The sequence below is a fragment of the Myotis nattereri genome, assembly GCF_964212035.1.
Source record: "Myotis nattereri genome assembly, chromosome: 9".
NCBI classification, from domain to species: domain Eukaryota; kingdom Metazoa; phylum Chordata; class Mammalia; order Chiroptera; family Vespertilionidae; genus Myotis; species Myotis nattereri.
Window position 1 is genome coordinate 71,064,215 of NC_138084.1, and position 15,199 is coordinate 71,079,413.

Below are 15,199 nucleotides of genomic sequence, written 5' to 3' on the forward strand. Positions count from 1 at the left end.
TAGTTAACTGTTATAGTATTTACGTGCAAGGAGTGATTGACTCTTCTGGGATCAGATTAGGAGGAATGGAGTCCCAGAAAGTTGTGTAGGGAAAGGTAGTGAGCTCTTGAAGGAAAACTCGTTAGGCAGTAAGTGGGAAAGGGCAACCAACATGGAGGTGGGGGTGGGGAAAACATGGACAGAGATGGAGTGGTATAGTTCAGGATTTGCAAATAGTATTTTGGAAGGTGGATGCAGTAGCTTCCTGAGAGGAGGGTATATCTCTTCGTAGTTTTTGCATCTTTAAATTCTGTTAGAGTGCTTAGCACATATTGGCCTCTCTATTGAATGAGAGGAAATGGTAAGCAGATATTGCAAATATTGCCTGTTTATCCTGTAAATGGCTCCAGAAGCATGTTTATGAATTAGGCAGTATCCTATAGTGATAGGGAAGAAGTATCTCAAGGATTTAAAATAGATCAGATTTGGATTTTAGAAAGATTCCAAGGTGGTGTGAAGGTTAGTTTGGGAAATGGAACAGATTTAAGGCTGATATACTGGTGAGGAGGCTGTGGCTGAGAGACAAGCAGTCATGAGCCAGAGGAGTGAATGTGGAGGAGAGGAGGAGTTTGACTCAGTGATGAAGCTTTTCATTCTGTGGCCTCTTGAAAAGACTTGGTTACTTATCTGTGCACTAGCTCTAGACAGTCTTTGTTAAACTGTTCTTGAAGAGACTTCACATTGGATTTGAAGCATGATGAACAAAGAACTGATGGGAGGATTCCTCTTTGACTCAGTGTTTGGCTTTCATTGGCAAAGGGACTAACCATTCTTGAGCACCAGTTTCAGTGCTGTGTTTGGACTGTTTGTTTCTTTTACTCATTCAAATTTGAAAGAAGTATCTGGTCTGAAGGGGAGGTTATTTTTGTATCCGAGATGTCCCTTGGAACTTAATTAGATAAATTTACAAATTTTTTCTGCTATTATATTTCTGTAATGATATTACTGCAGTTGCAGTAATTTATACATTATTGCATTTAATTCAATAATGTGAAGGTAAATATTAATCATTTTCTCAATCGATAGCCTCTGAGAGGTTAAGACACATGCATGATCATAAAGCTAGTAAATGGCAGAATCCATGTGAATCTGACTGCAGAACTTCTTTTCTCATAATACTAACAGGGATTTCTAATTTTTGAAGGGATGATGGTGCAAGATAATGATTAGTGTTGTAAAGAAAAAGTTTTTAGTGTTTCATGAAAAGCTTGCATTAGGAACTCTTAGAATTTAGTAATCTGTTTTTAGGTATTTAGACGTTTATTTTGACCCATATCTATTAGTAGGCATGAATCTGTTCACATTTGATATAGTTTTTTAACATCCTAAAATCTTTGTCTTCAAAAGGAGATGAACAGATGGATGCCTTTTGGCCTTCATTCTTCTGATCCTATCAAACACGCTTGCTTGGAGGATGGCTTATTTTTCGAAATAACTGAACTCATTAAGAAATCCTATATGTACTATGTCTAGATTATGTGAGCATATACTGGATTAACAGAAAGGGTTAGAGAAATATTGGGGAAACCACCCCCTTACTCATTTTATTTTTCCTCCTTTTTTTAAAAATAAATCTTTATTGTCCAGATTATTACAGTTGTCCCTCTTTTTCCCCCCATAGCTCCCCTCCACTCAGTTCCCACCCTACCCTCTGCCCTTACCCCCGACTGTCCTCATTCATAGGTGTACGATTTTTGTCCAGTCTCTTCCCACACCCCCCACACCCCTTTCTGCCCTGAGAATTGTCAGTCCACTCCCTTTCTATGCCCCTGATTCTATTATATTCACCAGTTTACTCTGTTCATCAGATTTTTTTATTCACTTGATTTTTAGATTCACTTGTTGATAGATATGTATTTGTTGTTCATAATATGTATCTTTACCTTTTTCTTCTTCCTCTTCTTAAAGAAGACCTTTCAGCATTTCATATAATACTGGTTTGGTGGTGATGAACTCCTTTAGCTTTTCTTATCAGTGAAGCTCTTTATCTGACCTTCAATTCTGAATGATAGCTTTGCTGGATAAAGTAATCTTGGTTGTAGGTTCTTGGTATTCATCACTTTGAATATTTCTTGCCACTCCCTTCTGGCCTGCATAGTTTCTGTTGAGAAAACAGCTGACAATCATATGGGTACTCCCTTGTAGGTAACTGACTTTTTTTCTCTTGCTGCTTTTAAGATTCTCTCTTTGTCTTTTGCCCTTGGCATTTTAATTATGATTTGTCTTGTTGTGGTCCTCTTTGGATTCCTTTTGTTTGGGGTTCTCTGCGCTTCCTGGACTTGGAAGTCTATTTCTTTCACCAGGTAGGGGAAGTTTTCTGTCATTATTTCTTCAAATAGGTTTTCAATATCTTGCTCTCTCTCTTCTTCTGGCACCCCTATCATTCGGATGTTGGTACGCTTGAAGTTGTCCCAGAGTCTCCTTACACTACCTTAATATTTTTGGATTATTTTTTCTTTTTGCTTTTCCGATTGGGTATTTTTTGCTTCTTCGTATTTCAAATCTTTGACTTGATTCTTGGGATTCTCTAGTCTTCTGTTGGATCTCTGTATATTATTCTTTATTTCAGTCAGTGTATGCTTAATTTCTAGTTGGTCCTTTTTCATATCCTCGAGGGTCTCAATAAATTTATTGGCGGTTTCTAGAAAATTCTTGAAAACCTTATAATCGTGGTTTTGAACTCTATATCCTGTAGTTTGCTTTCCTCAATTTCTGTAAGTTGTGATCTGTTTCTTTGTCTCCGCATTTTGGCTGCTTCCCTGTGTTGATAGAGTGGCTTTGTGTGCTAGGTGTCCTAAAGGGCCCAGTGGCTCAGCCTCCCCGATTACCTGAGGTGGACACTCTTGGTGCACCCCTTTGTGGGCTGTGTGCACAGTCTTGTTGTAGTTAAGCCTTGATTGTTGTTGGTATCACTGGGAGGAATTGACCTCCAGGCCAATTGTCTGTGAGACCATGGTGTCTACAGAGGGAGAACTTCTGTGCTGAAGACATCCTTCTGGGGCAAGACTTGCTACAGTGGGGCTTTGGTGCTCACTGAGTCTGCCCCCTGAGTGTGTCCCTTATGGATCTGAGGAGTTGTAATCTGGATGGCCCCACTCTGACCACTGGGTACACTGGCTCTTGGGTCTAAGGAGGTGCTAATTTAGCCTCTGCCTAAGGCTACCCAGTAAGAGCTATGGAGAGATCTGCAGATTCCTCTTCCTTGTTTGGGGTTTGGAGGTGCCCAGATGAGGCCCAGCTGTGAAGCAATGCAAGCTGCTGTGGGGCCTTGGGCCTTCTTTTGGATGTTCTGGGTCTCTCTGACCCAGCTGCATTTTTTAGGTAATTTTAGATTTCAAAGGGCCAGCCCATTCATATGCAAAAGTCTCTGCTAGCAGCTTGGGTGGGGCGGGATCTCAGGGAATCAACAGGGCGGAGCAAACAGCTATGGCTGATCCTCAGCCCTGCCCTAAGAGGCACCCGGGTCTCAGTGTCCTGTCTCAGTGTCCTGTGGTAATCGCTGCAAGCACCTCTGAGAGAAAGCTGCCCTCGCCCTCGAGTTCCAGCCACTGCCAGACAGTCCAGTTTCTCCCTGTATGAGTCTGGGTCCCCAGAGACTCACCCAGAACAGGAGTTCAGAGCAGTCAGGAGCTTGAGACCCCCTCCCGATTGAAAAAGACAACGATGTCCTCAGTTGCCAGCCCTTTCCACGTGCACCTCCGTACCTCTGCACTTTACTTCCGCACATCCTGAGTCTCAGTGTGCTTTTCTCTTTCCTTCTAGTTGTAGAATTTCCACTCAGCCAGCCTTCCTGTGGTTCTGGATGATGTCTGTTTTGTCTTTTATTGTAGTTTTGAAGTGGTTGTGCGAGGCAGCAATTTCAGGTGTTTATCTATGCCGCCATCTTGGTTTCTCTTTTCCTCCGTTTTTTTAATTTTCTCAGTTGGCTGGTGTTGAGATGAAAATTAGTGAACTAGAACATAACTTTGTAGGAAGAAAACAAAACAAAATACCTGGTCAGGTACTTAAACACTTTGCAGTGAATAAAGGCAGGAAAAAGGAGGAAAAACATCCAGGAAGTTTCTCACTTAGGAAGCTAGGCAGTTAAAGCAGATGCTGGAGCAAGCTGACTTCATGGGGGAATAATTGCACTGATACTCTTTAGAAAGGGAATGACTGTTATTTAATTTGTTTTATATTATAATACATGCAAAAATTTCAAGTTTCATAAAGGACAGCAATAATAAATTTTCAAAGCAGAGAATTTTAGAAAATTAATTGAATGGGAAAGAATTCAAATTGAGAAAACTGTTCATAAGTAAGTCAAAATTTTTATTGAAATATGATTGGGTTGCTTGAAATGCAAATAAATTAAATTCACAATACAATAGAAATGACTTGTACCTCAGAATTTAATTAAAAAAGTGATTGAAAACTTTTTTCCATACAAAAGGTACAACTAATAATACAAACAGTACCTCAGTCCACAGAAGCATATAAAAAGTGATAAAGTTCTTCTGCTTACACAATGTAGTGCCCCTGCTGTTTGTCTTAATTGCTTTTTGAAATGTAGACTGAAAGAACTTGAGGGGAACAAAAATATGTTATTTTCTAATGGTTATTTACGTGAAGTATTTTAGATTTCTTAGTCTAAGCACCAGAGTATTGCCTCTTTCCTTTCACCACTATGAGAAGAAATGGCTCATACAGGATTTCTGCAGAGATTAATGCCTTTAAAAAAACACAAAACCTCAAGTGTTTTCTATTAAAATACTTTATTTTTTACCCCAAGGGAATAATTTTTATATATGGTTGTTAGGTCAAGTTTTAACTTGGAGGTCTTTTCTATTACTTGTTCAGAGTGTATGTTGGAAGTTCAGGTTAATTTCAGTACAGTATGATGAAATCTAGGAATTTGGGGAAACTAGTAATCCATAGATATGCTTTTTATATTTGAGATTTATGACAGATATTTTTCTTTTTACATTTATTATCACAGCCCTTTGAGGGTTTTAAAAATAATTTTACTGAGGTATAATTGACATATATACTATAAAGTGTACGATTTGGTAAGTTTTGAAATAGTATATTCTAATGAAACCATCATTCTAAAAGGTTTCTTTCATAATCCCTCTCTCCCCATACCTCCCAACCCCCTTAGCCAACTATTCATCTTCTTTATTTCATTAAAGACTTGTTTGTATTTTCTGAAGTCTTATATACATGGTATCATTTGTTATGCACTCTTAGTTTTGTCTGTCTTTAAAAACAATATTTTTATTGATTTCAGAGAGGAAAGGAGAGGGAGAGAGAGAGAGATAGAAACATCAATGATTAGAGAATCATTGATCCGCTGCCTCCCATGCACCTTAGCTTTGAATAGAATATATCTTTAACTTACCTACCCTCTAGTGATATTAGACCACTCCTATATGGTATAGGAACTTTATAATAGTTTGTTTATATTTCTATTCTCCTGTCCTTTCTGTTACTGTTGTCATACATTTTATTTCATAACCTCATATATAATTACTTTTGTTTAAATAGTTATCTTAAGGACATTTAAGTAAGACGAAGAAAAGTATTAAATATCTACTCTTATAGTCATGATATCTGTTGCTCTTCCTTCCTTTGAGTTGATCCACATTTTAGTCTGGTATAATTTTTCTTCTGCCTGAGGCTTCTCTTTAACATTCTTTCAGCTTGTTATTTCTGAAAAAGTCTTTATTTCACTTTTGTTTTTGAAAGTTATTTTCACTTGACATAGAATTCTAGGTTGACAGTTTAAAGTACTTTAAAGATGTTGTTGCTGTCTTGCTTACATTGTTCCTGATGAGAAATCTGTTGTCATACGTACCGTTTTTAAAAAAATATATTTTTATTGATTTTTTATAAAGAGGAAGGGAGAGGGTTAGAGAGTTAGAAGCATCGATGAGAGAGAAACATCAATCAGCTGCCTCCTGCACACCCCCTACTGGGGATGTGCCCACAACAAGGTACATGCCCTTGACCGGAATTGAACCTGGGACCCTTCAGTCCGCAGGCCGATGCTCTATCCACTGAGCCAAACCGGTTAGGGCCGTACCTTTGTTTTTATGTGCATAAATTTGTCTGTTTTTCCCCCCTCTATGCCTGCTTTCAAAATGCTCTTTGTCACTAGTTTTGAACAATTTGACGTAGCTTTTTTTTTTTTTTTTTTTTATACTTGGGATACCTTGAGCTTCTTAGATATGTAAGTTTTTTTAATTTTTAACAAATTTGGTAAGTTTTGGCTATTGTTTCTCCTGTCTCCCATTCCTTTCTTTCAGAACATTAATGACATGGATATTAGGGCATTTAAAATTATCCCACAGCTCTCTGATGCTGTTTTCATTTTAAAATAGTTTTTTTCCTCTATGTGTTTCTAATGTTCAGGTGTACTAATTTTTAAAAAATATATATTTTTTAATTTATTTTTTACAGAGAGGAAGGGAGAGGGATAGAGAGTTAGAAACATCAATGAGAGAGAAACATCCATCAGCTGCCTCCTGCATGCCCCCCACTGGGGATGTGCCCGCAACCAAGGTACATGCCCTTGACCAGAATTGAACCTGGGACCTTTCAGTCCGCAGGCCGACGCTCTATCCCCTGAGCCAAACCGGTTGGGGCAGGTGGGCAGGTTTACTAATTTTTTCTTTTTCAGTCTAACGTTCCATTAATGTTATCCAGGGTATTTTTTAAAAATCTCAGACATTGTAATATTTATCCATAGAAATTCAGTTTAATCTATTTTACATCTTAGTTGTTTCTAACATTTTGAACATATGGAATAGTTATAACTTTAGTGCCCTTGTTTGCTGTTTCTTACATCTGTGTCAGTTCTTGGTTGATTTTGATTGATAGCTTTTTCTACTAATGATGAGTCTAATTTTCTGTCTTTGTATACCCGGCAATTTTGATTGGATACTAGATATTGTGAATTTTATTGTGTTGAGTGCTGATTATATTTGCATTTCTATAAACATTGTTGGGCTTTGTTTGGTGACATGGTGAAGTTAATTGGAAACAGTTTGGTCCTTTGATTCTTGCTTTAACATTTGTGAGGTGAGCCCGGTGCAGCCTATTCTAGGGCTTATTTTCCACTAATGAAGCAAAACCCTTCTCTTAATGCTCTACCTTGTGCTTTCTGAATTGTGAGTTTTTCCTAATCTGACTAGAGCGACCAGGCGTGCTTCCTCTAACCCTTCTGGATGATTCTTTTCTTGGCTGTGGGTAGCTTCTTGCTGAATACTTCAGGGGAACTCCCTGCAGCTCTCTCTTCTTTAGCTGTGTGGGAGTTCTTGGACTCGTAGCTATGTCTCCTTCACTGAAGAGTTAGACTCTTCCTGGGCTTCCCCTTCCTGCACTGTAGTTCAAATCTTTCTTAAGGTAGCAAGCCCAGGCAACTGTATGTGTCAGGAATCTGACATTGGCTTGAAATTTCTCTTCTGTGAAGCTTCCTTACTATAATTTCATACATAATATTATTTGTAAATTAGTTTAAGTTGTGTGACTAATTCTGGGTTGACTTTGCAAAAGAGCACATTATTATTGTTTTTATTCTTTCAATGCAGTTAAATATGTCATTTCCTTGGGTTATAAATAATACCACATTGAATGAAAACTTTCTTCAGATGTGTCGAATTATGGCCTGATTCTAGTGTTTTTATTAATTTTTGTTTCCTTATTTTAGAATGAGTATGGGAATAATAAATAATGAATAGTTGACTTCTATATTATTTTACCTCATTGTTAGTGGGACTTTATTATTTTTATAACTGCCATAGGCTATCATGGCAGTGTAACACAGAATCTTAAACCAGCGGTCGCCAACTTTCCGACCTCACCGACCACCAGTAGTCCACAGACCATCGGTTGGCGACCGCTGCTCCAAAGGTTTCCTTAAACCAGTGGTCGCCAACCTTTCAGACCTCACGGACCACCAGTGGCCCGCGGGCCACCTGTTGGCGACCACTGCCTTAAACTATTAATCTATGGTGTGACATTGATGTATATATATATATATATATATATATATATATATATATATACACACATTATGATCTATTTGTTGAAACTTTGGTGAGGTGTAACATTTGAGTCTTGATGCTGTTATTTGCAGTGTACCTATATGTCATATGCTCTTCATTTGCCTTGTTCAAACAGAAGTCGCCCCAAGGATGAGTCCATCCACATCCTGAGTGTTGATGAGAAGAACAAGTTGGGAGCCAAGATTATCAAGGCAGAGATGATGGGAAATATGGTAAGACTTATTCGTGGTTCTTTTGGAGAACAGTAATTAAATATGTAACTCCTGATGAGTAATTTTTATATGTTGTTCTTTTGGAGAATAGTAATTAAATATTTAACTTCTGATGAGTAAGTTTGGAATTTTCCTTAGCAAAAAGTGGACATAGCACATTTTGAGGATAACTGCTGCTTATTGATTCTTTAAAGAAATTGAACACTTTTAAAAACAGTACTGTTTGTCTACTTCTAAATAAATTACCTACTTTTCTGTCAGATTTCTGAAATTTAAGATCTTAGGAAACTAATGCTTTTTAATTTCTTTTCTACTTTGCTATGTACCTTATTCTTGCATTTCTAACTTACTGAGCTCAGATATTAGGGAAATAAAGATATCATTGACTTTTCCCTCTTTTTTAGTCATGCATTGTTAAGGACATTACTTACAGTTTTTTACATAGGAACCTAAAATATAAATGCTTCAAGAGGATGGTTAATTAATTTATTCAAATTTTAAGGCAATGTGTTTGTGCCTAATAGTGTTTTAGTTACTCTGTATAGGTTAGCTTATTTAACTCCTGTAATAATGTTGTGATTTAAGACTCATTTACCTCAAAATGGAATAGAAATAGGGATGATTTGGTAAGAGCTACATCTATCTATCTATCTATCTATCTATCTATCTATCTATTATATAGCCACATTTCTGTTATACTAATATATGTTATATTGCACATGGCAGATTAGCAAAGTTGGACTTTTTGTCTTGACAGAATAGATTCATGGTCATATGTATGTACTCATCTCAAACGCAAATATAAATAGTCTTTATGTTTATATATTTCCTTCATATTCTTGTTTTCCCTAAAATATGTCCTCGGTATACTATCAGTTCAGTACTCTGTAGTAGAACTAAAGGTGGTCAAACAAGACATATATTTTTATTCAGTTGTGTGTCTGATAAAAGGAATATCTTATGTATGCTGCTCTCCCACTTTGAATCTGGTCCTTGGTAGCACTGAACTTCAACTTGGAACTTTACCAGAAATTGGGAAAAGACAAACCAACAATAACAATAGCAAAAAAATAAAGTTTGAGTTCTGAAAGCACAAAGAATCAGTTAAAATAATGAAGGAGAGGTCACCAAGTTAGGAGGTTAACATGTTAAAGGAATTGTTCCTGTGTTTATGGAACCACTGCAACAGAGTGCTATTTTTTGCTTGTCATATAAATTTGTTTATTTCTTTGTGATTTATTGTTTTATATGTCAGCTATCTACATATATAAAAGCCTAAGCAACCGTTATGCCCAAATGACCAGAATGACAGTTGCTATGATGTGCACTGACCCCCAGGGGGCAGATGCTCAGCGCAGGAGCTGCCCCCTGGTGGTCATTGAGCTCCCACAGCCAGCCTCCTGTGGCGCCTCCCCCTGGCCATCTGGCCCCTCCCCGCCCCCATTAGCCAACCTCCTGCGACCTCTCTCCCTGGCCAGCCACCCTCCTGTGGCCCCTACCCCCAGCCAGCCGGCTCCCCCATCAGCCCTGAGCAGGGGGGGGCAGCCGGCTAACCTCCCACAGCCCCTACCCCTGGCCGGCCATCCTCTCATGTGGTCCCTCCCCCTGTGGAGGCCGTTCCTCCCATAGGCCCTGATCCAGGGGGCCGGCTGGCCAACCTCCTGGAGCCCCTCTCCCCGGCTGGCTGGCCCCCCTATAGGGCTCGATCGCTGGCTAGGCCGAGGGACTCCACCCATGCATGAATTCGTGCATTGGGCCTCTAGTTTTATATACATTTCTATATACTTTCTAGAGTAAAAATGAAATATATTCAGAGTTTTTATCTAAATTACTTTCAACAATAAAGTAGGTAATATTTCAAGTCTTGTGATGTCTCCCTTCTTACAAATAGCTGAGAGTTTGAGGATTGGAAGTTGATAATATATAAGAAACTATAAAATGTCATTCTTAAAGTTATGTATTTCCTTTATCTCCTGATCTTCCCTAAAATATATGTCCTTGTAATTATTTATTTTCAATGTATAAATGCTGCAGGTATTTGAGAAGTTTGTCATGGAGATTGATTTGTTTACGAGTAACGTACTGGGCTCTGGTTTGGTAACTGTTTTTGTTGGTGGCTACATGGCTGTTTACTATGCTGTTTTTCTTTCTATTGTATACATTTATTCACACGTATTTTTCTTGTTTTTCTGTTTGAAGGAGTTAGCTGAGCAACTTAAAGCCCAACTTGAAAAAGCAAATAAATTCAAAGAAACTATATCATCAAAAAAATCTGCGATAGAGGTAAGTATTAAAAGTTAGGTTTGTAGGTATCTGATATCTTGTATAATACTACTCAGCAGTGGTAATATTTTAATATAAAATGTATCTAACTGTGTCTGTGTTTCGTGTGTATGTGTGTGTGTGTGCGCGCGCCCGAGTGAATGCGTATGCTTGTTTCCTTGTTTTTAAAATTTATTTTCATATGAATTGCCTTACATTCTACTAGTGTGCCTGATGGACAAAAGGCTAGGCCAAGGAGACCTGGTTTTATGGTGGACTCTGTCGTTTACTGACTATTTGATTTTGTGCAAGTTACACTGGTTTTTAAATTCTTCCCCTAGAGAATGGGAGACATGAGTTTGGTGTCCATTTTATGTAAAACAAATTATTTTGTTCCATGATTCATTTGTCCATCTATTAGTGAACAAAACAGATAAAAACGCCTGCCTGCATGGAGTTTCATGTGGGTAGGGAGAGAGACAATAAACAATAAAAAAAATAAATTAGCATATAGAAAGTTATACATCCCAGGGAAAAGTGGAGGATCTTGAGTACCTGGTGTGCTGGTAGCTTGGGGTATACAGACAAAGTTCATTTGAAAAGTGACATCCATGCAGAGACTTAAGTGAAGCAGTGAATCTCTGTGTCTGAGTGCAGAGCATTTTGGGCATAAGGAATTTTTAAAGGTCCAAAGATGATAACGTGTCCGATGTGTAGGAAGAACAGGGAGACCAGTGTTGTTGGAGTTGAATGAATGAAAGTGAAGTAGGAGATCTAAATCAGAGAGACTATGGGAGGCCAGTTCATGTTAAACTTGAAAGTCAGAGTGAGTGAATGGCCTTTTATTCTAGGTGAAATGAAAGCTATTAAGGGTTTTGAGCAAATAATATATTTTGACAGGACCAACCTGGCTTCTTTGTTAAAAATAAATTGAAGGAGAATAAGGGCAGAAATTAGAGTCTAGTTCGCTTTTGCAATAATACACATAAGAAATTATACTGTCTTTGACCAGGATAGTAGCTGAGAAGATTGCTAGAAGTGATAAGATTTTTGCATATGCATAAATGTTTTCTATACATATTTTGAAAGGAGAGCTGACAGATTTATGATGGTTTTGATGGTTTTGGGGGAGTATGAGATAAAGGCATATCTTATTCATCTTTTTAGACATATGTATGCCTTTGGATTATATAATATAAAAATAATTCTGAATGTTACGGATTCATTGACTAAATAGAATGAAATGAATATTAAAAAATGAAAAGTCTGGTGTTTTTTTTTTTTATTTATTTTTATTTATTTATTTATTTATTTTTTTAATTTTTTTATTGCTTAAAGTATTACAAAGGGTATTACATATGTGTCCATTTTATCCCCCCGCCCTAGACAGTCCCTCAGCCTCCCCTATCCCCCAGTGTCTTATGTCCATTGAGTCTGGTGTTTTTTATTTGCTATTTATAGCAGTTATGGACATATCTTTTTAGATTGCTCACAGCTTCATTATTAAAGCCAGATAATCTTCAAAATATATTAAATTATCAGTTAAAATTTGGATTTTTTTGTTGGGTCCTTAATAAGATCCTCAAGCATTCTCAGTTAAAAGGTGGGCTAATTTTGTGTGTGTGTGTGTGTGTGTGTGTGTGTGTGAAAGATATTTTCCATAATTAAAAATCAGTTCACCAGTGAAAGAAGCATTGTCAACTTACTTTTTCCTTTCAGAAAGTGACAGTGTTTGGTAATTTTTTACTAATTCATTTTATTAGAGATATGGAGTAATAGGAGCATATAATGGAAAGAGTATATGGATAGAAATTGCATGCAGTTTTGAAGCCAAAGATCTAGAATTGGGCCTGGAGCTTTGTCACTTTTTGTATGTGATCCTTAGTATCCTCATTAGTAAAATGTGGCTTAATAATACATATGTTACAGGGTTGTTAAAATTAAATGAAGTATGTTTTAGAACTTTATACAATTATATCAATATTAACTTTAATCAGGAAAAATTATCTTGGTTTGTTTTTGATTAGGAAAAATATAAGGCAGTTTTTAGATTTCACTGCTATTGTATGAAGTCTATAACATTTGCTGTTCTTAAATTTATATATTTTGTATCTGTCAAAATAACTAATTTTTTTCACATCTGAATGAATTCTATTTATTTTTAAAAATATATTTTAATTTCAGAGAGGAAGGAAGAGGAAGGAGATAGAAACATCAATAATGAGAGAGAATCATTGGTTGGCTGCCTTCTGCAGGCTCCTCACTGGGGATCGAGCCCGCAACCTGGGCATGTGCCCTTAATGGGAATTGAACCTGGGACCCTTTAGTCTGGAGGTTGACACTCTATCCATTGAGCCGAACCGGCTAGGGTGAATTCTATTATTTTAATGTAAGAAAATTCTAAAATGTTAATCAACATTTAAAAAATTTTTAAACCTTCTCCTTGCCTCCGCCCACCCCCATCCTGGCAAATGCAGAAAAGCACCTGATTAGAAATATAATTTAGATTTATATTCTCATAGGTAGCTTCTATGTAAAGATTACAAAGAAGCATTGATGTAAGAAGAAAGAAGACTGAAGAACTGAATTGATTTTTCATATCATGCTAGAGCCAGATATTCTACTGGCTCTAGAAAATATCTGTTTCACAAAATTAAAATCTTTAGTGGCCCTGAATAATCCACTTTTAAAATTATGAAATAACTATAGTCTAGCCTTAAATATTACTCATAATTTTTAATAATTATCTTTACATGAATACTTAATTTTTTCAAGCTTGTACATGTTTCATATCCTGTCAGCAACTTTTTGAGAGAGAGGTTAGGCACGTTAGTATATGCCAATTTGACAAGAAATAAAACTGAGGCTAAAATGAATGTGTACCTTTATTTTAATTCTAGAGCATGCTGTAGAAGAATTTTAGGATTAACAAGATGACTTGAGCAACTTAAAAGATGTGGTTATGAAATATCAGTTTGCTTGGTGGTCTCTATAACCTAAAGAATTTGAAAAATTCTTGAGCAGCATTTCTGAGTTTATGAGTAGGGTAGGTACATTAATGCTTTGAGGCCTTCACTCTATGAAAACATAGCAATCACAGCCAAAATATAAAATGAACAATTTGGAAGAGATATAACATGGCTCAAAAATAAAGATACACTTCTCTGTCAATAGGAAACTGAACAGAAACATAAAGCAATAGGGATCTGGAGCTTGCAGGGATCCACCTTCAGAGCTAGGCAGCGTGGCTGAGAATTGAGCTCATCTGATGTGATAGAGCTTAAAAGATCCCCTCACATGGCGTCTCTGTATCTGCACCAGGTTTCAGGGTTCCTGTAAATGAGTCTGGGAAACACTTTGAATACTTGAGACGGTAGCTCATAGGAAATTGTTTTAAGATGGGAAGTATAGAGAAAGTGGACATAACCTTGCAGCCATGTGAAATATCCCCAATATCAGTGTGAAATATTGTAAGAACTGGGAATCCTGATAGGCTGAGTAGAGACAGTGTCAAAATGACCAGGTAGTGAGAGGTAAGAGTAGACAGAGACAGAAAGGAAGGGAAAACTCCCACGAGATAAGCTTGCATACCAGCATACCAGAAAACATTAGTTTTCCCTTAAAAAGATAGTAAAAAAATAATTGGGATATAAACACTCATTGCCAGTAAGTTTAAAAATGGTAGCACAATCTTAAAATAGTTTTCAAATTAATTATGTTTAGTAGCTGCAGTTATGAGAACATAATCATAAAAGGAATAAGATATTATGAAATAAAAGCAAGCAAAAATAAAACAAGAATAATGGATATGAAGTGAATATTCTACAAATTTTAGGGATGTGATGGGATAAATCCTTGGCAGGACTCAGTCAAAGAAAGAAAGAATTAATTAAATGAAAGGTAGCTAAAAATTAGAGCTAATATTTATCATTTACTTTTATACCTAGGCATTGTTCTAAATACTTGCCTGGTATTAGTTTATTTGATCCTGAAAACACCTTATTATTATGTTTATTTTACAGATGACGAAATTGAGGGATTGAATAACTTGCAAGGTTATAGAATGAAGCAGGATTGGAACATGGGCATTCTGCCTCTAGAGTGCTCACGAGCACACTGTGCTACCTGTGGTGTTAGCCAATAACACAGAAGAGAAAAGAGAAAATATTTCAAAGAGTAGATATGAGATATGATGGGTAGATAAAAGCTGAAATTACTGAGATAGAAAACCAAAAATAAGTGGAAGCGATAGAAAAAACAGCCACATTGAAGAGGTTTATTGTTGTTCTTTTAAAATCCTAATGAAATAGCTAAGCCTCTAAGACTGAACAGCGGAGGGGTAGGGGGAAGCGAGGAGTGGAAATAGAAGACAAAAAATGAACAGTATTAAGAATTGAAAAGAGGAGATATAACTAAAGCTGCTATGAGTCCTTCTGATGCCTTTATGTGATTAAGGTGCCACCTTTGAGCAGATATCTTGGTGTAAATAAAAAAAATAGCCTTGAATCAGGATATATATTTCATGTACCTTGGTGTTCAGTCAGCTCACTGCCCTGGCTGGCCATTTTTGTACATAATGAACACCCTTCTCTCTGTGGACATAACTAGATATTCAGTAGAGACGGTTAAAAAATTATG

General features: G+C 36.9%; 1 protein-coding gene across 1 annotated transcript in view; it reads left to right on the forward strand.

Annotated features, from left to right (window-relative positions):
• Positions 1 to 15,199, forward strand: part of CWF19L2 (CWF19 like cell cycle control factor 2) — a 79,030-nt gene that overhangs the window by 23,506 nt on the left and 40,325 nt on the right. Inside the window, exons 9-10 of the mRNA XM_081098785.1 lie at positions 8,203 to 8,299; positions 10,499 to 10,582. Of these exons, the coding sequence (XP_080954911.1) occupies positions 8,203 to 8,299; positions 10,499 to 10,582 (181 nt within the window). The remainder of the gene's footprint in view (positions 1 to 8,202; positions 8,300 to 10,498; positions 10,583 to 15,199) is intronic.